The sequence below is a fragment of the Cyanistes caeruleus genome, chromosome 12 (assembly GCF_971803275.1).
Source record: "Cyanistes caeruleus chromosome 12, bCyaCae1.hap1.1, whole genome shotgun sequence".
Lineage (NCBI taxonomy): Eukaryota > Metazoa > Chordata > Aves > Passeriformes > Paridae > Cyanistes > Cyanistes caeruleus.
The window spans coordinates 5796575-5821540 of record NC_141712.1 but is presented as its reverse complement, the minus strand read 5'-3'; the positions used below and the strand labels follow the sequence as shown (position 1 = coordinate 5821540).

Sequence of the window (24966 nt, the reverse complement as noted above, 5' to 3'; positions counted from 1 at the left end):
ATATCTCACAAACAGCAGCCTTCTGTCCTCATCCTTCCTCTGCCTGCTTTCAGTCAAAGAAATCACTCTCAAAAACACAAGAATGGCTCCAGTACTTGACCATCTGGTACCTGATTTCAGCTTGTGATTTTGGGAACAAAACAGTGCTCCTTCAGGAACATCCCGAGTTATCCAGCTAACAGAGGCCTCAGGCCAGTGCAGATCTCTCACTCACACCGTGCTCAAAGCTGGCATCAGAGCTAAAGCCCTCCCACACTCCAGTGAAGCTTTAGCCCTGGGGCTGAAGCGTGTATGGCTGGACTCTTTCCATACCTCGATATCCTGGTGTCCCTGGGGGAGGATGGTCCCTTGGCTGGGATTCATTGTAAACTCCCTTGGCTCCACATAAAAATGAATTCCCTTCCTCCACGATGGGTCACCTTCCTTGCAGATTTGATCAATGCTGCTGACAGCAGGCTGCGTGCCATCGTCTGACATGCGGAGCTTGTACGTCACGGACACCGGGGAGGTGTTAGTGAGGCGACAGGTCATGGTGTGGGGAAAGCCTAGGAAAAGGACACAAATATCCATTTAGCCACCAATTGTGTCGTGACTCCTGATGTGGATATCCTGGTAGGATGAAAGTGTGACTGGAGTTTAGCTCTTTACTATCTGAACTTCAGCTCACCGAGAAGCTGCATGAGGAATTATCGTCACTTAGTTCGCTTTGACACTGATTCCAAACTTTAGCCTTGAAAATGCCCACTCTTAGCCCTGCTGAGCACTCCAAGCTTCTCTCTTTCTGATGGGGAGGAGCTCCCTCACCTGCCCCAAACCAGCATCAGTTATTTGCCTCTGATGAGTGTGCATCCAGACCGAGCATTTGCTCTGAAAATTCAAGCTGTAAAATTCCCTGTTAAGTCTGCCAATGCTCCCTCTGTTTTCAAGATATATAAACAGTGAGTCAGCATTGAGAAGAAGCTACAGCAAAAGAAAGTGAGCATGGAATCAGGAGCTAGAACATGATGCAAAGCTCCCTAATGCAGTTTCTCTCTGCAGGATCCTTAAGGCATCTCTTGGTTTGGGCCAAACAGACTGAGGCCACCACACGCAGACAACAGTCAGCAGTTAAAAAGAAGCAAAGATAAAACAGCTGCCTTCAGCTGAAGAAACCTTAGGAATGAAATTGGATTAAGTAGGATGAATCTCCTGTTACAGAATCATATTTCTACCTGTTGCCTTTCTTGTTTCATTTATTCAAAAGGCAACTTAACAAGTGCCTCAGTGGTGATGCAGGGAGGGGAAGAAGCAGCTCAGGAAAGGCAAATTGTTTTCTTAAAAAGTTCAGTGTTATATGTTTAGGTTTCGTAGTGAATTTTCCCCTTGGTCTGGGAAGGGGGATAGCGGTTTGAGGGGTTGTGGCTCTGGGGGTGGGCTTTTCTGTTCAGGGTTTTTAGGAGTTGTGGTAGTTGTGAAATCAGACCTGAGGTTTTGCAGGGAGCAGACCTTTCCTCCCTTCCTCCCTCCCAGTTGGGAAGGGATCACTGCCCTGCCAGAGCCCACAGCTCCTCCTGCCTGTGATCATAACTACACCAAAGAGGAGAAACAGCACTTGGCAGGTTGGAAACTCCTTTTATTGCGTTGTTGTTTGTGCTGTCCTGATACATTCTAGTAAAGAACTATTATTCCTTTCCCCATATTTTTGCCTGGAAGCCCTGTAATTTCAAAGGTATAATAATTTGGATGGAGGGGGTCATCTTTCCATTCCAGGAAGATTCCCACCTTCCTTGGCAGACATCTGTCTTTTAAATCAGGACAGAAACACCAGAAAATACTGGGTTTCTGTTCCTTGGTCCTATTTGATCTCACAATGGCAAAATGCTACCTGAGGCACCAGCAGTCCTGGAGTTCCCAGCCTGAAGAGGCTGCTGTGGCAGAAGACGAGTGATGGATGTTTTTATGTTCAAGTGGTCCATTCTGGAACGCACAGATCCCTCACGCTGTGCCCAAGCCCAGGGAACACTCACCGAAGGAGATGTCACCGAAGTGGAGCTCACCGACGTCGAAGTGTAAAGTCGGTCCACTGACACAGCCCCTGCGATGACGAGCACAGAGCAGGAGGAAAAGCCTCGGTTAAAGGGAGTCACAAAGCGTGTGGCAGCCCTGGCTCGGGGACATAAAGCCTGGGGTCAGGGGCACCGTGGGCTTCAAATCAACACAGCACCATGTGCTCAGCACAGTGTCCGTGTGGGCAGGAGGCAGCTAAAGCCAAGTGGCCGGCAGCCAACAGCCACTGGTGGGGCTTTGTGCACAGGGCAGGCAGGAGAAGCCCCCCGAGTTGCTGGTGGACCCTGAACACACACCTAGACATGGCTCCATTGCCTCAGTTTCCCCATCTGTAATGTAATGGACATAAAGGTGTCCCCACAAACTTCTGTAACCAGCCTTTCCAGCCACGGGCTCCCTGCTTTGCTACTTCTTAGCTCAAACTCGTGATCCCATGGAGGAGCTTTCTCAGGAGATTTTGACCCACGCAATCATTACAGACAGAGTTTAGAGAAAAGACCAGCTTGTCACCAGTGATGATGAAAGGTTCCCTCTTGATTTCCAAAATAAAAAAGCAGCACTTTTCCTCCAAAAACAAAGCCAGCATAATTGTTTCTCTACCATGGGCAGACCTACTCACCACTCTTGTCTTGCTAAGTAATAATTTTCTTGTTCTTTTTTATCCATCTCCCTTATCTTATTGGTATAATCAACTGTGGATTGCTTTCATTTCTTTACTGCCTTGATCCAGTGCCTCCCAACAGCAGCAGCCTAGCTGCAAAGCTCCAGAGCAGCCAGCATCAGCTTTCCTGCTTGCATGACGTTATCCTAGCAGCCCATGGCTCAGGCTAGCAGGGACAATCCCTCGTGCTGCTGTGGAACTGAGCTCTGCCTCCCCTATTATCACCCCTTCTCCCTTTGCTGGGCCAGGATTATCTCTTGCAGTGGCACCAGCCCATGGGATGATGCCCATGTCCTTGGCACATTCCTGCTGCACAGTTCCCTGTCTCCCAGCCCTTTCCTGGCTGTGGACAGGAGGTACTGGAGCACTCTCTGCACAGGAGTTGGGAGCACAGCTTGTCCCCCACAGCATGGCCATGACAGGTGAGGTGAGGCTGCTGCTGCCCATTTGGGATGGATTATGAGCAGAAGTTTCTAAAAGCACTGCTGCTGGTGCAGAATCACCCAGGCTGGCCCATCTCCAAAGCCCTGGGAGCTTTGCTGGGTGTTCAGGTGGGACAGCCCAGAGCAGCTACTGCCCAAAGCTGATCCATCCCACTGCCTGCCATGGCCCAAGGCAGAGGGAGATCCCTGCAGGGAGGAGTCAATCCAGCTCCCACATACCACATAGGGCAGCAGGCATCCTCACACTAAGGCAATGCAAGGATCAGAGCAGAGATTAAGACCTCAGGAAACACCTTTTTCCTCTGCTCAGCCCCAAAATGAGGTAGGTGGGGGATGTCCCAGAGACAGCTACAGATGTGCCCAGCAAGTTCCCAGAGTCCTTACCCAATTGTCAGGATCACAGGCGTAGGAGATTCAGACACACTGAAATGGAATTGTTCCTCAAACACCCCCAGTATGGTGGCACTGAAGGAGATCTGAATAGTCTGGATCCCACCTGGTTCAATGACACCCTTCTCGGGTGTAAACTTGAAACAGCAGCCCACATTTGTGGTTGAAGGGATATATACAAAGGGAGCATCAAGAACTCCTTGGTTAATGAGTTTCACCTGCAGCAGCAAGAAAGCAAAATGGAAATATAATAGCAAAATCTTCCCTTCTTGTGAGTTATTGTCTCATGATGCAATTAACACCCAGAAAAGGCAGAAGATGCTTTGTGCTGCTGAATGGCAGAAGTCAAAAAAATACAACAGGACAAATTCTGCCTTTGGGTTCTCCTGCAAAGCAGCAGTAACTCCACATAACCAGAGTCACCCTGGGCTTATCCCATGGACACAGAGCACTCCAGCTCTGGCCAGCATCACCAAGCTCATTCAGAGCTGGCCCTGAGAGCAACGTGGGGCAGCTGCGTAGTCAATCACCAGAGAGCTGCCGCTGCCCCACTTAGCACAGCTCCAACAGTTCCATCTACTCATTCACCTTTTCCCAAATCATGAGAACAACACACTGATAATGAGGCAACAGCATCAAAATGTATAGACAGCACCATCTTTTGGTAAGGAAACTCAATGTGCCTTTGTCTTCCACAGCCAAGCTCTTGGAAGTGTCTGGCATGATGCATTGCCTCATTTTCTACCTCTTCCAGTTGCTGTCTCTTTATTTTATTTTTTTTTGCAAACTTGACACTACTGGGGGAGAGGCAAACAGGTAGAAAAATCCTTTGCTTTATTCCCAGGAACACTTTTCTCTCTCTGGAGCCAGAAGTACACCATGGCAGAAGCGTGGTGAGGGAGTGGTCAGCAAGGGAAAGAACTCCCAAGCCCTTTGCAAGGGCCAGCACTGAGCCAGGAGGCTGGATGGCTTTCCTGTGACTTCTAGGAATAAGCAGGAGACACTTGACTGAGAATTGTTTGCAGTGGACTGGAGCTGAAATGCAGCCAGTTGTTCCAGCTACTTTTGAACAGCCCAGTGCAAAGGTGCTTTGTGTCTGGTGCTGCCACAAAAGCCTCTGAACATGCAGCTTTTTGACCCAGTGTTGGTTTATATGCCAAGGGGCTGTTCTGCAGGAAGCCTCTGAGCTGATCCCCAAGGCTGGCTGCCAAAAAGCAGGGACTGGGGCTTCATGAACACCAGACACACCTTTCTGACCCCCCCAGATTTGACCAGTACATCAAATATTCCCTGCCCACAACTGCCCATGTTGCCAGGAATTCCACAGGTCCACCAGGCTTGCTGCTGCCTCAGGAGCCATCAGGATCCATCCCAACCCCTGCTGCTCACCTCATAGACGTGGGAGGTGTTGATAAAAAGGTTTCCAAGTTTCAGCATATGACAGCTGAATTCAAGCAAGGGTCCTTGGCCTTCCCCTCTGAGGTGCAGGGGCAGCCTGCTCCCACGGCCTGGGGAGAGATGTCCATTTCAGTAGAATAATTCCCACTGTTACACTCTATTTTCCAGGCTGCCTGAATGCTAGCCCCTGGCTCTGAGCTGGATGCAACCAGCTCCTGACGCTGCAAGAGAAGATATGGACCCTTCTCTTCCCTCAGGAGATATCCCTTGGGGCTGACTTCTGATTTCTAACCCATTCCTTGGGCTGGTTTCCAATTTTAGCCACCAGTTTGCTGAGCTTAAAACATCTCTGATGTCCTGTAATGACAGCCCAAGGAGTAATGGGTATAAATTGAAAGAAAGGAAATTTAGGTTTGCTATTAGGAAGAAATGTTTTACTGTGAGGGTGGTGAGACACTGGAGCAGGCTCCCCAGGGGAGTTGTGGAGGTTCCAGCCTGAGAGTGTTCAAAGCCAGGCTGCTTGGGGCTTGGAGCTACCTGCTCTAGTGGGAGGTGTCCCTACCCAGGGCAGGGCTCTTGGGACTGGACGATCTTCAAGGTCCATTCCATCCCTAACATACCATGATTCTATGGTTTCCTTCCCATGCACCTAGAGGAGCTTTGAAATCCATTCAGTGAAGGCACAAAGCTCATCAAGAGTTTGGCAATTGTACCTGGCAGATTGTTGGGCAGCAATTGCCAAACTACCTGGCCCAGTAGCACAAGACTTTGTTGCCAAAGTCCTCAACTTCTGACACTCAGCATTGTGTTCTATCTCCACAGACTGGGAGCTGCAAGGTGCCAATTCCCACACAGGGAGAGAAGCAGATGCTGGCCAAGGGTGATACTTCTACAAAGACCCTGGGCTCAGTGGGGCTCAGCCACCTCTGGTCTGGTGGTGTCTGGGCAGTGGGAGGTGATCCAGGCTCAGGGAGCACATTTCTAACTCAGCTCCTGCTGCCTGATGATGGATCCATGCCAAATGGACCCATCCTGGAGGTCACTGGTCTAGAGGGGCTTAGTGCTTGTTCTCTCAAGCTGTTCTGCTCTGGCCTTTGAGGAAATGCTGGCAAAGCCGTGCCATGAAAACTTCTCCCTGCAGTGCCTGGGTTGTTCTGGGATCAGTAACCCAGACCCAGGATTCTGACCCTGGCCTTGCACAGGAGACTCCCTAGAAGCTGCAGGGGCAGTGGCATGTGCCAGCACTGCCCTGCTGCCCAGGGACTCTTCCCAGCAGTTCCAGGGGAGCCCAGGCTTGCACCATGGCTTCAGTAGGGGTGAGAGAAGCAGGGGAAAGGAGCTGTACCTGAGATATTGCAGTAAGCCACACTTCGATACTCTAGGGCTTTTTGGGGTTTAAAGGTCACCTTGATTTCGGCTGAACTATTTGGCCCAATCACCCCCTCCTAAAACAGAAAGAGACAGCAAAAAATGTTCTTCAAACTTCCCATTTCTTGTTTTCAACCACAGTCCTGTAAGCCTTTATTTAGAGTATCAATGATGAGTGAAGAACACAAGGAGCCCAAGGAAACGCTCCAAACCCAGCTCAACACTGGAAGCTCTCAGTGCTCAGCTGATCAGCTCCCACTCTCCACAACATTCCCACTGCTCTGACACAAGCTGTTGGTCACATCATGCTGCTGTCAGCTACAGTATGTAACTGCCACTGTGCACTGGTGGCTCTTCTCAAGAGAGACCATGATCTCCTCCCTGGGAAATAAAAATATTAGTTTAACTTTCTTTTTGAAAGAAAGTAGGGGTTGGGACTATTCCAAGATGAGAAGGGATTTTGCACTGTGCAGACACCAGGAATTCATCACCTCTCACAATGCCAATAGTCAGAATCAGGGCTCTGATTGATGGGAAGATGTGGGGGTTTGCTTGCATAAACAGAAAAGGAAAAAGTTTTCTGTCCCTGTCTGCAAGAAAATTTAAAGGCCCATCTAAACCTTCCACCCTTTTGTCCAGGCTCACAGATGACACTGGGAGGGAGACTCAGAAATAATGCAAGTTGTGGGTACAGGAAGGGATTGGAATTTCTCTAATTGATCTTGGGCTGAATTTGGCCTCCTTTTCTCAGGGAACCACTGCATGCTTCAGGTCAGTATGTGAACTGGCAGTGCTCCACCACCCTCTGCTAAACCCCACACACCTCAGGGGAGCTCAGGGGAGCCCCTACCTACAACAGCTGGTCCCTGTGGACACGGCAAGGACACGCACGGAGTGCCCTTGAGCTCGAACCCTGGCTGCAGAGCTCGGCTTTGTCAGGCTCCCAGCCCTGCCCTGAGCCTGCAGGGCAGAAATGTTTTTAGCAGGAGCTCTGCAGCCGCACCAGAAACTCCATGTCTTCCCTCTCAGCACATCGAGCCTGCTGAGGATCTGCCCAGAGATGCAGCCGGGGGAAGGGGGGCAGGGGTGGGATGGGTGGGAGCAGGAGGAGGAGCAGGAGGAGGAAGAAGAGAAGGAAGAGGAGGAAAGTGAGGTTCTCAGCTATCACTTACCATTGGCTCAATGTAAAAAATGTCACTGGAGAACAGCATGGGGTTTTCTTGCACCTTTGCCATCTTCTTCTGGACCTTCCTTTTCAGGATGGCAGTGCGATCTTCACAGAAGCCCGTCTTCATCGCTATTCTTCTCTCCTCCATTAAGTTGTCCACCCAGACCTCTTTTGGTGGCTGCAGCAAATCACACTGCCTGCAGCCACAGGGAGAGACAAAGCCAGCAAATTGTTCAATAAGCCCTGTATTTGCAGAGAGAAGTGTAAGTGCAGGAGAGCAAAGCACTTGGGGAGGAGCAGCAGCAGCTCCCCAGCAAGGGCTGACCCCAAGCCTTGGGGGTCCCAAATGGACCAGAGGGTAAAACTTGTTGTTCACTGGCACAGCAAGTAGTTTTGCTCCACACTTGCAAGATCAGGAGAGGTTTCCAAAGCCAGCATCCCCAAGAGAACCTTCTGGCTCAAAGCCTCTGCCAAAACTGAGGGGGAATCCAGCAGCCACCTCAGCTCCCCACGGAGCTGCTTGGGGAAGGCAGATAAAGGTCACAGAGCACCCACTGCAGGACTTCCCTGGGAAGGGGAGATGAATCTGGGTTGCAGCTACATGTTGCCAGCATCACTCTTTGTTTCTTCCATTTTGGACCTGCCCTGTTCCCTACTCCACCTTTCACAAGAGCATCCCAGAGCACTTCCAAAGGAAATGGATGAATTCAGGCACTGCATCTCTTCAGTGACATTCAAGGCTTTATATGCATGAAAACAGAGGCTCTGAGATGGGAAGGGCCTTTGTTGTGCAGCAGGGAGACAGCAAACTCCCAGAGAGACCTTTTCATGTTCCAGAGCTTTTTGGGTCCCATCCCAGTGCATGGTAGTAGAATGTCCTCAGAAGGAAAGGAATGCACAATCTCCTCTCATAAAAAAGTCCTCTCTGCTCTGAGATCTCAAAAGCTTCTCTGACAGCAGGACAATGGCCTTGGAGCTAAAACCATCCCTAAGACTGGAAGGAAGGAAGAACAAAATGTGCTGGTGACAGTCTAGGTCATACAATGGCACGAAAACAAATGTAATTGGGAAAAACCCCACAAAACCAAAAGCAGGTTGAAATTTACTTTGGGGAAACCTAATTGCTTCTAAGGGGAAAGGGGATCACCTGGGGTCCAGGCTGAGGAAGGCAAGTAGGAAAAAATGGAAATAAACAGCCCAGGGAAGTAGGCAGAAGTCATGGGATTTTAACACAGAGAGCTTGCATGGAAGTCAGACACTGTAAGTGGACAGAGAACAGTGGAAAACCAAGGCACTAAAGGACCCTCTTCCAGCCATTGCGAGTGACCTGGCCCACAGCAAATGAGGGCCTGCCACAGCAAATGAGGGCTTGCCACGGCAGTTTTGGCACGGCAGTTTTGGCACGGCAGTTTTGCCATGGCAGTTTTGGCACGGCAGTTTTGGCACGGCAATTTTGGCACGGCAGTTTTGGCACAGCAGTTTTGGCACGGCAGTTTTGGCACAGCAGTTTTGGTACGGCAGTTTTGGCACGGCAGTTTTGGCACGGCAGTTTTGGCATGGCAGTTTTGGCACGGCAGTTTTGGCACGGCAATTTTGGCACGGCAGTTTTGGTACGGCAGTTTTGGCACGGCAATTTTGGCACGGCAGTTTTGCCATGGCAGTTTTGGCACCGCAGTTTTGGCACGGCAGTTTTGGCACGGCAATTTTGGCACAGCAGTTTTGGCACGGCAGTTTTGGCACGGCAGTTTTGGCACGGCAGTTTTTGTGCAGTTTGCGCGGTGTTTTTCAGTTTTTGCACAGTTTGCACGAGCAGGCTGAGCAGAAAGGCTGCAGCCACCCACCCTCCTTGTGCAGTGGGTTGTGTCTTTTGGATGGTTGTGAGGTGCTTGCCTTTTTTTTCTTTCTTCTTTCTGCCTTTTTATCTCATCTTCCCCCAGCAATGGTTTACAAATGATCAAAAGCCATTGCTGCTGCTGCCAGCAAGAGTGCACTGACTCAAACAGAACCCCAGGAAGGAGGCAGCTGTGCAGGCCCCTGGTGCAGGGAGGGTCTGAGCCTGGTGTTAACACCAGAGCACTGTGTGAAGGACACCTGTGTGCAGTGTGAGCAGGTGGATCCTCTGCTCTGTCTGGTGGCAGAGCCTAAGGGAGAAGTGGAAAGGCTGAGGAGCATTTGGGAGAGCGAAACAGAAATAAATTGGTGGAGTTACACCTTTCCAAGCCTGAGAGGAGCTCAGCAGGAGTCAGAGGAGCCCTGCCCTGCCCTTCTTGCGATCAGGCAGAAGGAGGAGACCTAGGAGGCAGTGGGCAATGGAAAGGGTCTCTACTGGGGAGGTAATAAAATGCCATCCTGACCCCCAGCACCTGTTCAGACAGAATAGGTATGAGGCCCTGGATCCAGAGGGTAAGGCATGACACTAAATGAAAACATCTGACCCTAAAGAAAAAATTTTGTCTGGAGAGTCTCCCAGTTGCACTTTGTCTGACAGATCACAACCTCAAGTACTAAGAAGAAAAGAAGGGTAGTGGTAATAGGTGGCTCCCTTCTAAGGGAAACTGAGGACCCTGTATATCGACCAGATCCATTCCACAGGGAAGTCTGCTGTGGTCCAGGTACTGGATATCACCAGAAGATTCCCTAATAATTAAATGAACTTCATCTGTTCACCACTGTCTGGGGTACAGTGACTGTGAAAAAACAGAGTTCTCAATATTTGGTGTAACAAGGAGGGGCACCAACAAAACTTCCACTCTGGACTTCTGGAGGGCAGACTTGGGCCTGTTCTGGAGAGTACCCTGGGAAACAACCCTTCAAAACAAAGGAGTCCAGGAAGGATGGACATACTTCAAGGAAGAAGTCTTGAAAGCACAGGAGCAGACTGTCCCTGTGTGCTGAAAGATAGTGCGGATGGGGAAGACAACCAGCCTGGATGGGTGAGGAGCTTTTGAAGAAACTAAAGGAAAAGAGGGGCTGGAAACTCAGGAAATATTTAAGGATGTTGCCAGGTCATGTAGGAAAAAGATTAGAGAGGCAAAAGCCCAATTAGAACTTGAGGAAATCCAGTCATTGCCATCAACCTTTCCTTCCCAAAATGCCATCCTTGGCTGGGGTATAAATGGAACTGGAATGCTAAGTGCTGAGCTCCTGAAACCCAGGGGGACACACCCTAATGCCAGGGATGGTTTAATTGGCCTAAGCCATTCAAAAGCACCAACACCCCCTGAGCCATATGTTAGTTTTAGTCTTGGGCCATGTATCTCACTGAAATGCATCTTTCAAACCAACCTCCTCTTCTTTCTATTGTCATCTTCCTCACTAAGGAAAGTCTTCCACTGGAAGTGGGCTGTGATGTTACTCCTGTTTTCAATGAACATGGTTGTGTGGTTTGACATGGTGATGAAAGTCTTCTTAAAATCCACGGAATATGTGCTCAACCCAATGTTGACATCTAGAGCTTCTCCGTGAAGGTTTGTGTGGATACTTTCTTCACCTGGAACAAAGCAAAGGGGAGTCCTTGCTCAGCTCAGTTGCTGATGGAACAGCAAGGGACAGAGCAAACCACAGGTCACAGAAGAAAGTGTCACAGCTTTTAGCTATATTAGCAGTTCTATGGATCAGTACATTTATCACATCCTGACAGCTCTGTGTGTACAGTGTGAGGATGTTCTGGGCACCTCCTAAAACACTTTATTTCTGTGTGTGTTTGTAGAGATTTGGCCCCAAGGTGACAGCATGTACCATGAGATTTGTTAGATGTGCTCAGGTGGCTCCACTCCACTCAGATCACTGAAATTTCTGCATCAAAGTCCTTCAGGTGATGCTGAGGAGCCCTGTTCAGTCCTGGCTTGTCTGGGGTTTCCCCTGGGCATCCCATGAGACTCCTGTCTCTCCTGATCCCTTGGATCCCTTGTTGCTGACAAGCAAATCCACCTGGGGGCATGTGAGCAGAAAAAGGAGGCCCAGAGGAGCAAGTGAAGTGACAGCCCACAGCAGGAGGGGACCCAGGTGAGGAAACACAACCAGCCTGGCTCTGCAATATGACAAACCACTACAAAATGAACACCATGAAAATCATCGTCTCCATCTCCCTGTCCAAACCCACAGCCACATCATTCTTGAAATATTTTACATTGTTCTGATCTCAAAAACCAAGCTGGAGCATTTCAAATTAAATTAAAAAGGGACAAAGGAAAAGATTAATAAGTACAGAGCAGCTTCTATATGAAGACTGAATAGGATTCCTCAGTCTAGAAATCAAATGGGAGATAGATGTGAGAGGTTTGCAACAGCAGGAACGGCCTGGGAAATGGGGACAAGGAAAAACTTGTCTTGATTTGTCACCAAACAGGAACTTGAGAGCCTGAAAATGTTGTTAGACAGAAACTACATATATGTGTAGAGGGCAGCATAGAAAAGGGTCTGTGACAAGCCAGTGGAGCAGCAGCCTATGGGACAGAGGTGTGCAAGAAATACACTGCATTGGAGAGAGTCTGATGGAGACCTCACACCTCACATACAGCACTGGCCAGGAATGAAATGAAACTTCAGCCAGGCATAGCCACATGGCAGTGGAGAATCAGGGCTCCTCCTTCCTCCACTCACCAACTCCCAACAAAACAAGAGCCCAAAAATCTTAGTCCTGTTAGAGGGGATGCACTTTATCAGCCCCCTAAACACCAACTGGTTCTGAGTTTTCTTTGGGGTTGAGCTGGAACAGGGGAGGTACATCTAGAGGGAATTGAGGTGGCTGGCACAACAGGGAGTGGTGGTAGAGAACTGTCCTGTGCCCCGTGCAGTGCCCAGCACTCACCTTTGTTGTAGCACACTACCACGGACCCAAAATGGTCACCAGTTGTCAGTGGGTGAAATTCCACTGTCACCTGCATGCTGTCACCAGCGCCCAGGGTTCCCGTGGTTGGAACCACGGAGAAAGGACTGCAACACAAAGAGAGAGATCAGGACTCAGGGGACACCTGGGGATGACATTCCTTCTGCAGTGCAGGTCACTTCGGCTCCCTTGGGCAAGCAGGGAGCACAGAAACCTCAGGCAACAGAAAAGAGACAAAACAGGATCAGAAACAGCTGCTGACCCACTTCTGAGGGGATACAGACCTCAGGAGATCCTGTGGGATAAAATGACCTCATCTCCCCCAAACCCTGCATCCAGCTCTCTGCAATGAGACTCGAGGCTCTGACTGCCAGCAATCCCATCAGAGAATGATTTGTGAAACCACTGAGAGGGTTAAGAGCTGTCTGCATGGACATCAGGAATTCCTCTTGTCCTGCTGCCTATCAACCTCATCTCAAAGATCCAAGTGTTAGGGCACTACCTGTCCTGTGAGAACACAGCCTAGGAATCTGACAGGGAGAAGGAATTTTTCCTTGAAGACCAAAGAATAGTTACTGTTGAATTTGCAGTGTGGTTCTTTGGTTTATTTTACCTTGAAAACATCCTGATTTAGCCTAAGAAGGACACATTTTATCAGCATTTCAATGAAAGCTGCTCTAAGAAAAGGAGCAATCAAAACTCTGGAAGACTGCAAATGCAGAGTAGAGCAACACAGTGACATGGAAACAAGACCCAAAAGAAAGATGCCATTTACAATCTGAAGGATCCAATCCCAGTTAAATGAAGCACCATCAGCAGGGACACAGAACAGGAGGTTTCTGTGTATTTACCAGCAATGCAGTCTGGGACTCTGTGTTATCATCCAGGCTGGTAACTGTTTGCTTGGCCCACCAGATAAACTCTGTGCAATGCGTTGGAACTAATTATGCAAATGTGTTGGTGCGTTTAGGCAACAATTAGGATTGGTCACCAGCTAAACAGCTCTTGCCTGACAAACACAGGACTCTGTGCTTTGATGCTCAGGGACAGCTCAGGTGAAATGTGCTTCTGCCCAGCAGCTGCTGGGCTTTGTGCTCTTCTACAGCCCCACTGAGGAAACACAAGTTCCTGGCCTTGGTGCTTTGCTGGTGGTCACTGTCACTTAAAAGTGTGTTCTGGAGAGTTTGGTGACGAATGCATCACACACAAAAATAAAGAGAACATCTGAAAAGCTGAATTTTATTCATGTCAGGAGTGACAGCTGATGGACTTGCTTCAGGTTCTGCTCACTAAGAACCTATTGCTGCAGTTGTGGGCCTGGCCCATTACCACCAGTGAGTAATTACTGGCTGATGGAGAAGCCTTGGGCCAGCAGTGTTTATGAGCTGGACATGAGACTTTTGGAGAGAGGCAAGGAAAGATGAAGCTCCCCAAGACCCAAGGACACAAACTCTACAGTTAAACTTAACTCCTCTGAATTTCAGCCAGCATCCCTAAGCTGTTCCCTGAGCCCACAGATAGAAGAGCTGTGAAGGAGACATCCCTGACACTGTAATAACCAAATGAAAACCACTGCCAAGAGATGGGGCTGGCAGGCTAAATTTTGGCCTTTTATCTGTTAATTGTGAGCTGTTCCTTAAGATAGTTCTCATCCTGTTAGATCTACCCTTTCAGTGAATCACTGCACTGCACCCGATGGGCAGAAAATGGAGGGGGTTTGAATAGCTTGTTATCTTCTGCTTTTTAACTAGGTCCATTTGTATGTCTGTTTTCTTGTATGGCATCTAAAGACAGGTCCAGATCTCCCAATGGCACCTTGCAATCCCCAGACCCTCGTCTTGCTTTGAGCAGTGTGTTTGCTCTGATGATTTCCAGAGGTCCCCTCCAGCAAAAGTTATTCTATACTTATATCCTCTAAGTCAGCCCAATTGCCTTTCACATATTCACTAAATGTCTCATATGTTCTATACACCTGTGCCTATACCTATGAGCATGTGGTATATTGATAGCCATCAGAAAAGCTCAACCCTTATGGAAGTTCCCAGTGAAGAATTCATCATCTTTTGGCCAACAAATAGCACAAACCAAAATGAAAAAACAGCAGAAACTCAGGAATTTCAGAGTATTTAAAAAGAAACCTCAATGAAAGGGGCATGACCTTATTCAGAGATTTAAATCATCTGTTTGAAATTTTAAACTGGCTTTCAAAGGTTCATCATGGAACAGAAGAGGTGACTGATGCCCTCAGCTGACAAGGGAAATCAGATCACCTTTAAGTAAAAGGAACAGCACAGGCTGTCCACAACACAGCTCACATGGGGCATCTCATGACAGGACCACTGGGCAGCCACGTGCCTGTGGCCTCCCAGAGAATGGGGCTATTTGGCTGACAGTGGGGAGTAACCATTTCAGAAGCTGCTTGTGCTCAGGAGCGTGCAAGCCAGCTACTAACATGTTCCAGCACCCTCCAGGAAATCTGGGACAGAGGAAGCTCAGAGGTTGCATCGTGCTTCAAACATGAGATGTAACAGCATGTTACACATGTCCTGCCCATTTCCAGCCAGGGCTGCAGGACAGCAGCTCCGATGCTCAGGTTCCTTTTGTTGCTCTTTCCCGACTCTGTTATCACCCAAAGGTGTTTTGCACAAGGACAGATGAGCTGCCTCACCTCTGGGTGCTTATCTGGTAATGAGCTTCCAGGTTACCAGTGTTGTGAACCATCAGAGTCTTCTGAGTGCTGCACTTCACCCAACACTTTGAGAAGTCCAGCTGGTCAGGGATGTTAAGGATAGCTCGGGCACCAATGGCCCGAATTGGCACAACTATCCTCTCTCTTTTGGTGATGCAGACGAGCTCATGAGAATAATCCTGTAGGAAAAGGAAACTGTCTCAGCACAGGACATTTAGTGTCATCCCCATGGCAGAAGAAAACCCATTTCCTATAACCCTTCAAGGACATCAATTTACCTATTCCACCCCAAAATGAACACTAAGTTCTGCTAATATGTCACATTTTAAAGGCACCAGTGCACTTTGCAAAACCCATCTCGGTGGCATTAAGCTTGTTGTGTCACTAGGGTCATAAAGAGAAATGCCCTAGGCCACAACTTTTACTGTAAATTTTAATGATAAATAATTCCCAAGTCCCTTCTAAGGAACATGGAGCTAGGGAACACAGGCCATTCCTCTTTAGGTTTCTATATTCCCACTGTTTGAGAATAGGACAAAGTGTTAAACTGACTTTAAGCAGCAAAAGGAAGGTGAGAAAACAGCTGCACCCAAAGAGATCCGGCACCGCTGGCCCGGTGTAGAAACATGATTTGGCTCACAACTCCCCTCTAACTTTGCCTCTCCAAGCAGGTCAGGAGAAGAACAGTGCTAAGAGGTAGCAGGATGCTGTTGGAAAGAGCCTCTCTTTTTTTCCCTGCAAGGCTTCCTCCCTTCCCTGCCATGTCCTGAACCCTTCTGTATGAACAAACCTCCAGATCCCAGCATTGGCCCTCCAGATGCCAGCACTGGGATCAGACTGGCCAGGGCCTCGGCACTGCTGCTCAAATCCCCACACCAAAGCAGGTTTGGTACGGAACGGGTGCCAGTGGACAGAGCAGCCCCAGTGACAGGCATGAAGACAGAGCCACAGCAGTGTCACTGCCACAGGCTCTGGGCTCACAGCTCTGCCTACAGGTTGTACCTGCCCTACAGCAGCTCTTTCAGCAGGTGCCCAAGTCCTCTGCAGCTCACCAACCTCCTGCTAAGGGCACCTGGAGCTCAGTGTGCCTGTGCCAGGCTGGGCTCACGGGCACAGCACATCCTCTGCCCTGGCCTTGCAGCTGTACCTTGGTCACTTGTGCTGTGGCACAGCACAGCTGCAAGGCTGGAGAACAGAGGGGGCAAAAAGCACCATCTCTGCTCCAGCCCAGGCTGAGGCAGGGAAGCTGTTGCCAGTCAGGGAGGAGGAAAGCTCTCTGAGCTCTTCATTCCTCCAGTGTTTTCCATAATAATGAAACCCTTCCACTGTACCTAGAGATGGCCAAACATCTATCAACACCCCTCTGTCATTTTCATCCTGTTCCCTGTGCATCTTCCCTTGGGAATGCTCAGGAATGTGCAGGGAGGGGAAGCAGGGCCTGTCAGGCCTGGCTGCAGCCCCTGACAGCACGTGCCAAGGTGAGCCTGGCTGCAGGCTGCCTGCCCCCAGCCTGGAGCCAAGCTCACAGCATGGAATGGGCTGTACCAGAGTGCAGGGAAACAATGGCTTTGGAGATAATTGTGTGCTTTGGCTCCTCCAGTCTCACCTTGCTCTCGTCAGGGGTGAACTGGATGCGCACACGGATGGTCGCGCCTGGTGGTACCGTATGGTACGCATCACTGGCGTACGCCAGCCTGAAGTGAGGTGATAACTCCATGGAGATCTTCACCAGCTGGAGAAACTGCAGGGAAGACATGAGACAGTGATTTTGCCACTTGTGGAAGCAGGCTGAGAGGAGACCTGTCCGTGCCCTGGTGACATCCTTCCTTGATCCCGTTTCCAAAGCACTTTCAGCTGTGCAGGTACAGGCACATCATTCACAAGGGACAACTTGAATCCCTTCTGTCTGGGTCCAGCATTTTGGCCAGGGGCAGTAGGGCAGTGCCCCGTGGGAAGGAAGGGCCCAGCAGGTCAGCACCAGCAGGATGGAGACAGAGCACCTGCACCAAGTCATCTGCACATTCAACAAGGCCAAAAACCTGCTGGCTTCTACCTGCACACAGCCATGCAGTGGTGTTCCAGACAGGGGATGTGCTACCTGAAAGCAAAGCAGCACATGATCCTGGGGGAAGGAAGAAATTCCCTTCTAGCAGATCAGGAGTGGGTAGGGCAGTTCTGGGGGTACAGTCGGGCAGACAGACCAGCAAGAGAGGAGACCAAACACTGTGGCCTCCCTGGGAATAAAAGCAAACCTGAAAAGGCAAAGAAGGACAAAGAAAGACAATCCCTAAAACAAGGAGATGGCAAAGAGAAATTAAATGGGCAGTAAAGCAGCAAGGAAAAATCATAAAACCATGACAGCACTCAGCTTGCCAAAAGAGACAGAAACACAGACAGGCCGTGCCTATTGACTGTGGGCTTCAAAGGCATCTTCTGCCTGGAGAAACATGACCAGCACTGACTCACCGTGTGGTTCCAGAATGAAAAGCCAGTCTTGGCTCTCCAGGGGCTCTTGCTGCCTGTGCAGGCAAGCTGGGCTCTGGGCATTCCTGCCTGCAGCCAGCAGGCCAGGTTCTGCCCTCTGGGATCCACAGACACAGCAAATGTGCATTTGCTAGCACATAGATGTCAACCCCTGAGCACCAAAATGCTCTCAAAAAATCTAAACCAGATGATTTTGACTCCCTCCTGTCTCTTCCCACCAGCCCACTCTTGGCACAAGCCTCATCTGAGAAAATGTTTCCCCAACTGAAATTCAAATGGTTTCAGTTTTCCTCTTTACAGTGGAACACAACTGCTGACATTTTTCAACTTTTCCCCTCTCAGCACTCTTGGGAAACTGCAAAACAATCACAATTGCTTCAAGTGAAGGTGAAGTCCTCCAGGAGCACATGGCTTTGGACGTGCTGTGGTTCTCCAAAGGGAAAGCAGAGCACCACGTTGCTTTTGGAAAGCCTGAGCAGAGCTGGATGAAGCTTAGCAGGAGCCTGAAGTGGCACCTAAAGGCCTCTCACTGCTTCTGCTGCATCAGTCTGACTCCAGAGCTGTTTCAGAACACATTTCCTGCAGTACCAATGCCATTAGTGATAAGTGATTCCAGCATAAAGTGGAGAAGATTCAGCCCCTGAGCTTTGATATTGAGCTGCACAAAGGGAGCCAAACAGGCTGAGAGAGGCAGAGATTCCTACCAGGACCCAAGGAGACACGGGATGTGGTACAGACTCAAGGCAAAGCATGAGAGCAGGTATGAACTGTACAGCCCTCCACATTCCTATCAGTACAGAGCTTCAAGGGAAGGAAGATCCTTTGGGATAGATACCATCCATGCATGGCCAAAATCATGGGAGAATTCCTGGCACAAGATTTCCACCATCCTGCAGAACAAAGGTGCTGAGACATTTTCTTCTGGGTGTGCTGCAGCAGATCACTTTGCTGTACACTATGGGAATGACACCACTCCCCTCTTCCAGCACGGCGTTAAAGCTCCACATCCCAGCACTTACCTTGTCCTTATTTGTGAGAGCCAGCTCCATTTCAGAGACCTCATGAGCGACGAAGTTCTGAAATACCACCTCTGATGGGGAAACCCGAAACAGGTTCTGTTTCTGGGGAACTGGCGGCAGCTGGAGAGGCAAGAGAGAACAGGGGGAGGTTCAGCTGTTGGGAGGTTCATGAAGGAGAATCTCACTCTGATCCCCAGTGAAGTACAGACTCTGGGTGAGCACGTCTGCCACTCCAGAGACAGCAGCAGCTCTCCTGTGTGACTGCACAGGAGACACAGTCTGCCAAAGGGACTGGCTGCAGCACACTGTCCCGTACTTGTGCCCTTCTCGGAGCTGTTCCCAAGCCCTCTCCCCAGGGCAATCCTTCACCAGTTTGTAACTGTCTCTTGCTGCCAATTTCCTGCTCAACACCCACCTCGGGCACCTACCCGTTTGGACTGTGCTTTGTGCTGAGCCAGTACAGACTTTAAACACACCTCTAAGTAGGCACCAGTCCATTCCCCTCTGCCCAGGGCGAGTCCCCTGTACATCTGGCAGCCTGCAAAATCTAACACCCCTCAGGCTCCCAACACATTGTTCCAGCCCAAAGCATTAGTGCAATTAGTTTTGTTAAATCTGAAGTAATTACTGCAGGTCCTCGGCCTTCAAAGGCCAACGCTGCCACTGTGGAATGAATCCTATGACCCCAAACATTTGATGGTGACCACAGCAAAGCAAGAGGGGGCTGTTTCAGCAAGAGAATGGCAAATGGCAATCTTGTGCCTTTGTGTCCCAGCCTTCCCCCACTGTTTTAGCAATGGCAGCTCCACTCCAGCAAACCCCAGCAGTTTCAGCAGAGGTCATTTGTGTTGGCTTGGTGCAGATCAGGACTCCAAGTCCATCACTACCAGCAGTTTGCAATGACAACAGGACTTGGACACTGAGGTATTTTGCTGGAGGCAAGCCTGTCACAAGCACACACCCTCTTCAAACTTTGCATCAAACAAAAAGGAAAAGAGCAGGAAAAGGTTACCTTCTGAGCAGTCTCACTCGTGTCTAGAATTGGGCCAATTCTGGGCAGACCACTCCTCCCAGTGTTGGCCTCCTTCTTCGTGTTCAGAAACTTCTCCTTCTGGAACTTAGAGGGAAGGAGCTGAAATGCAAAAAAACAAAATAACAAACCAGCAAGAGCCTCAGAGATGTGCTTCTTCAGAAAGGCTTTTCTTGAACAAGTGGCACTGGTGACTAATTTGTGACCACAGACACTAGGACAGTGCTGGAAACCCTGGAAGCTACCTGATGAAATCCTTAGCATCAATAAATTAATAATACAGAGCACAATACACGTACTCCAACCACATGGCTCTGTCCCATTAGCCCTGTCTCTGTGATTTGATGTGACATGTTTGGGGATTTCTGCTCTTTGGGCATTTGTTTCCTCTTTAGTTCCATTGGATTGAGGCAGTGACCTTTCCAGAGAGTGGGGAAGAGTTCTCAGAACTCCCCTGACTCCATCCCTGCACAACACTCAAAACTCACAGCGAGGAGATAGCGCTGCTGGGTGAGTCCAAGAGACACAAGAAAGCAAAGTGGTACCAAGAGTGAGGTGCACAGGAATGAGTCCAGGTTCTAGTTCCCTCTGTTAATTAGCATTTGCTTGCTCTGTCTGGGCTCACACAGCCCTCCACAGAAGAAAACACAGGGATCTCCTGGACAGAGCCTCAGCAGCAGGGCATCTTCAGTCAAGTGAGCTCCAGACAGCCAAGGGACCTTTGTGGCCCTGACTCCAGTGTTGTCTGCAGGGCTGGATCTGTGCCCCACGCAGGAGATGAGAGAGAAGAGCTGCTCTGGAACCTCTTCTGGCTGGGACCAGCCGTGTCTCTCAAGGCTTTGGGCAGAGTTGGAGCTGCCCAGGTGCTCAAGGGCAGCTTTGTGAGAGCAGCACAGGTGAGTGCCCAGCCTGGCAGAAGGAATTGCTGTGACAAAGGGCAGGGAGAGAAGCACATGCTCAGGGCTCCAGCTGGACATTGGTTTCACTTGGCCCCGCTGGCACAGCCAGGGAAGACACTGGAGTGTCCCTGGAGCAACACACGCTGTTCCCAAGTGCACCAGGACAGCCCCCAGCAACAGGAGCACGGCACAGAGAGCTGGGGAGGGCTCTGCAGCCTCACAGTGCTGCTGGACAACAGGAGGGGCAGGGAGAGGAGGGACACCAGCGGCGTTTCCAGCCTTAACACAGCCCCAGAGGCTACTTACATTAGCAGGCTTCAGGTTTTCCCTGAACAAAAGACGAGGTGTCCTTTTCCGGAGTCCAGAAGCCATTTTGAAGAGACGATGTCACAGATGTGCAACAATGCCTCAACAAAACTGGAAAGAGCAAGAACAGAACTCGGAAAACCCACAACCCAATTCATGGCAGACTCAAAAGATATACTGGTGCTGAAGATTTTATATTATTTGAAAGTAGCAAGAGACAGAGTCAAACTTGTCCTGTCCCAGAGAGGCAGTCCCACCTTGCCCAAATCTGTGTTCATCCATTGGAGTCTTATGTTCTGTGAGACCTCACCACATGGTGTGCCGATGGGATCCATGGAATGGTGATGTTTTCTACTTCATCTGTCTCTGTCACTCTCTTTCTTCCCCCACCCCTTTTTCTATTTCTTTCTCTGTCTCTTCCTTGCATTTACTGTTACATAAAATCCAGACTATTGATGTTGGGATATGATCTCATTTGCACCTTAATTCAGAGACATCTCCCTAATATTTTTAATAACCAGATGATAAGAAGCCTCTGAAACTTGAACAGAACTCATTCACCTTTAAGCAGTTTAAGTAATCATTATAGGAAAAAATGGACAGACTGGTGTATTTAGAAAATGTTGCGTTTCTTCAGTGAAAAAAGCACAATCAGTAGACCAGACATTGCTCATCCACTCAGCTGTACCTGCCACTGAACTGCTGCACCAGCAGTCTGGCACTATCACAGCCTGGATTTCCCTTTGGCATTCTCTTTCAGAGAGCACAGATGTGACAAAGCCACAAGTACCACTTTAGTCAATCTTTACCTTCAAACGCAATTCGGGATTTCCTCGCAGAGACCAATGCTCTGCCAATTGAACACTCGCAATAGTCTCGGTGAAAATTCTCTCGGCGAATCGCCCAGAGCAGTCTCGTGCCCGAGCCCAGGCTGCGAACACCCAGCCAGGAGCGCGTTGGGCACGGACAGAGCCTGGAGCAGCAGCGCCACAGCCGCGCTGGCCGCGTTCGCGGTTACCCGGCAACCACGGGCCCGATCGCCGGGGCCGGGCCGGGATTGAACCGGGCCGGGATTGGGCCGGGCCGGGATTGAACCGGGCCGGGATTGAACCGGGCCGGGATTGAATCGGGCCGGGATTGAACCGGGCCGGGATCGAACCGGGCCGGGCCGGGGATTGAACCGAGCCGGGCTGGGGATTGAACCGAGCCGGGATTGAACCGGGCCGGGCCGGGGATTGAACCGGGCCGGGCCGGGGATTGAACCGGGCCGGGATTGAACCGGGCCGGGATTGAACCGGGCCGGGCCGGGGATGGAACCGGGCCGGGCCGGGGATTGAACCGAGCCGGGCCGGGGATTGAACCGAGCCGGGCCGGGGATTGAACCGAGCCGGGCCGGGCCGGGGATTGAACCGGGCCGGGCCGGGGATTGAACCGAGCCGGGCCGGGGATTGAACTGAGCCGGGCAGGGCCGGAGATTGAACAGAGCCAGGGATTGAACCGGGCCGGGATTGAACCGGGCCGGGGATGGAACCGAACCGAACCGAGCCGGGTCGGGGACTGAACCGAGCCGGGCCGGGCCGGTGGTGCCGGGCGCCCCTCGTTCCCCCTCGGTTCCCCTCGATCCCCTCGGTTCCCCTCGGTTCCCCTCGATCCCCTCGATCCCCTCGATCCCCTCGGTTCCCCTCTATCCCCTCGGTTCCCCTCGATCCCCTCGGTTCCCCTCGATCCCCTGGTTCCCGGGCGGAGCCGGAGGAATCCGCTGCGGGGCCCGGGACGCGCCGGGCCGGCGGCACCGCTCGGTATCGCCGGAGCCCCGCACCCGGCTCCTGCTGCTCCTTCCCAGGGGAAAAAACAGCGTCTGAGCCGTGTGTGTTCCGTGCGGTACAGCTGGGAACCAGCGCACTGCAGCTCCTGGGCACTAACATTTAGCTGCTGCTTCTTCTTCTTAGGGACACACCGCTAGTAGAAGTAATTTCCTGGTGTAATGGTTTATGTGATAAACGGGCCAGGAGACCAGCTCCTTTTAAAAAGGCCTTTATTAAGCAGCACAGCTCTGGGGTGGGGGCCCGAGGGGTTGCGCACACCGCCACTGCTCCCACTGGACACCGCAGAAGAGGAGGATCCGTGCAGCTCTGTCACTAGGACAGAGCTGGGCCTTCCTTCCTCACGGGAGTCCCCGGGAAGACTCATTCTTTAGGGCTCGTAGTCTAGGCTGTCATCCCAGTCGAGTCTCCTCGAGGTTATGTCGGCCCCTGGAAAGAAGCCAGGGGACTCCTCTGGGTCTTCCTTGTTAGATGGTGCTGGTTCTATTCCTTCCCTTTTGCGTGACTCGTTGTTTTGGGGTCTTTTCCAGTCTGGGTGCATCCCATAAGTCTCTGGTCTCTCTCGTTTGCATAAAAGTCAGTATGTCATCTTCCTCCTCAGGGCTGTACAGCAACTCGGGAAAGGGATACAGTGTTGCCATGTGGGAGTCTAGGAGCAGTGGGGGCAGTGCCTGGCTGAACACAGAACAAGAAACACAGGGTACAGCAACTTGGGAGAGGGGGCAGGGCCTGGCTGAACAAGGAACAAAAATATGGGGTACAGCAATTTGCGACAGGGGTACAAGGTAAGTAAACCTGGGACAGGGGTCCAAGGTAAGTAAGGAGTTTACAAACAGCAACTGTAACATATTATTCTTAACAATATCCCCCCTCTTATATTTTGATCGGGCTCTAGCCCGCATCAACCATTAACTTCTGGCTCTTGGGAATATTTATCTCTTAATTCTCGATATTGCTCATATATTTCCCTGGCAGTTTTGTGCTCTCGATCCTGACTTTGAGTCTCCATTAACATGATCCTGGCCTGCTTCTTATCTTTTATTTCAGGGATCTGGATGCTTGCTTGTACTGTGGTAGTCACTGTCTTGATTAGGCAGGGGAGTAAACAGGGCAGGAACAAGAAACTTTATTGCTGTTTTTCCCACCACCCTCTTTTGAAGGACCAAAGGTCATTCCACCAGTCTGAGTTCACCAGAGGAGTCCATTCCTGGGTGCCCACATAAGCTATCTTTCGTATTTCTTTTGAGATGTTTTTGATTACCTCACTCTTATCATCTATCTCCAGGCAACATTCAGAGGAATTAAACTTTCCACAAATGCCTCCTTCATCTGCCAATAGGTAGTCCACCGCCAGCCGAATCTGATAGACTACAGACCTGGTTTGTGCTAATTGTGTGCTAATGTGGTCTAAAGCAAGGGCAGTTCTGTTTGACACCACTTCCAATACTGCCTGGAGACGGATGATTCGATTTAACATATAGACTGGGGTACGATACCCCCAGGATCCATCCTGGGCCCACATGGCCGGTCCATATGTCTTAATTATTTCCTCAGGGGTCCAGATCTTCCCCTTCCATTTCTGATTGCTTCCTAGGTCCATTACATGCCTCCTCTTTCGACTGCCTTTTTTTAAGTCATCATACAAGGGGACTCCCAAGTATGACCCTGATTTCTTAGGTAGGAGGAAAAAAGCAGGCTTTATTATCCCTATTGTGCAGCTTCCTGCCCAATCCCCTGGGAGGTGGGTATATGCAGTGCTCCCACAAATCCAAAATAAATACTCAGGGGCCTTCCAGAAAGTGTCCTGTGTGTCTGTAGGATGTTCCCAGTATTTTGAGAGTTCTCTTAACCCCCGAAAAGGGTTTATTCCTTTTTCTGCGCACTCATACAGTTTGTACCCCTCATGATAAATACACCCCCTTTCCTTTCTCCCAGTGGCCCAGTACCTGTTTGGTTCTTGGGGAATCCACCTGCTACCTGAGTGTTTCACCGTCAGGTATCTTTTGCAGGCCATTTTTCCCACAGGGGTTTTGTATCTTCTCCCTGTCCTTTTAATGCATTCTTCCCCAATCACTCTTGTTTTTAGATCCCATTGTTCTCATCCCCTGTTCCCTGTCTGGGGTTTCTGCTCAGTTAATTTCCACCTTAGAATGTCTAAAGGTGCTAGGCTGATCCCTTCCCAGGGCCAAATATCTGACATCTGGGTGTTCCCACATACCCAACAATTGGTTAAGTTTAACCCTCTGCTGATTCTTCTCCATCAGGTCAATGAATAGGTTCTTACCTCGTGTTTCATCCAGATCACCTTTCTTTATCTTCAATTGTTTTTCTTTTATTACATCATTCAGTCCCTCTTGTTCAAAGCAGAGCCAGGATTCTCCTACAGGGCATTCTCCAAGCAGACCTTGCCTAAA

General features: G+C 50.2%; 1 protein-coding gene and 1 long non-coding RNA gene across 4 annotated transcripts in view; one reads left to right on the top strand and one right to left on the bottom strand.

Annotated features, from left to right (window-relative positions):
* The window catches only part of LOC111934787 (axonemal central pair apparatus protein HYDIN-like), a 68913-nt gene extending 46574 nt beyond the window's left edge, over positions 1 to 22339 (bottom strand). For 2 of the 3 annotated variants that reach the window (XM_086848119.1, XM_086848120.1), the window contains exons 1-14: positions 21539 to 22339; positions 20730 to 20840; positions 19507 to 19626; positions 18495 to 18614; positions 16598 to 16732; positions 14971 to 15170; positions 12285 to 12409; positions 10760 to 10964; positions 7479 to 7671; positions 6284 to 6383; positions 4930 to 5048; positions 3535 to 3758; positions 2007 to 2074; positions 313 to 545 (exon numbers count right to left, since the gene is read on the bottom strand). In XM_086848119.1, the coding sequence (XP_086704245.1) occupies positions 313 to 545; positions 2007 to 2074; positions 3535 to 3758; positions 4930 to 5048; positions 6284 to 6383; positions 7479 to 7671; positions 10760 to 10964; positions 12285 to 12409; positions 14971 to 15170; positions 16598 to 16732; positions 18495 to 18614; positions 19507 to 19626; positions 20730 to 20795 (1908 nt within the window). In that variant the 5' untranslated portion in view covers positions 20796 to 20840; positions 21539 to 22339. The remainder of the gene's footprint in view (positions 1 to 312; positions 546 to 2006; positions 2075 to 3534; positions 3759 to 4929; positions 5049 to 6283; positions 6384 to 7478; positions 7672 to 10759; positions 10965 to 12284; positions 12410 to 14970; positions 15171 to 16597; positions 16733 to 18494; positions 18615 to 19506; positions 19627 to 20729; positions 20841 to 21538) is intronic. The other variant, XM_086848118.1, reaches the window with a different exon arrangement.
* Positions 1 to 24966, top strand: part of LOC147650828 (uncharacterized) — a 130809-nt gene that overhangs the window by 96975 nt on the left and 8868 nt on the right. Inside the window, exon 2 of the long non-coding RNA XR_015275522.1 lies at positions 22297 to 22722. This is a non-coding gene — a long non-coding RNA (uncharacterized LOC147650828). The remainder of the gene's footprint in view (positions 1 to 22296; positions 22723 to 24966) is intronic.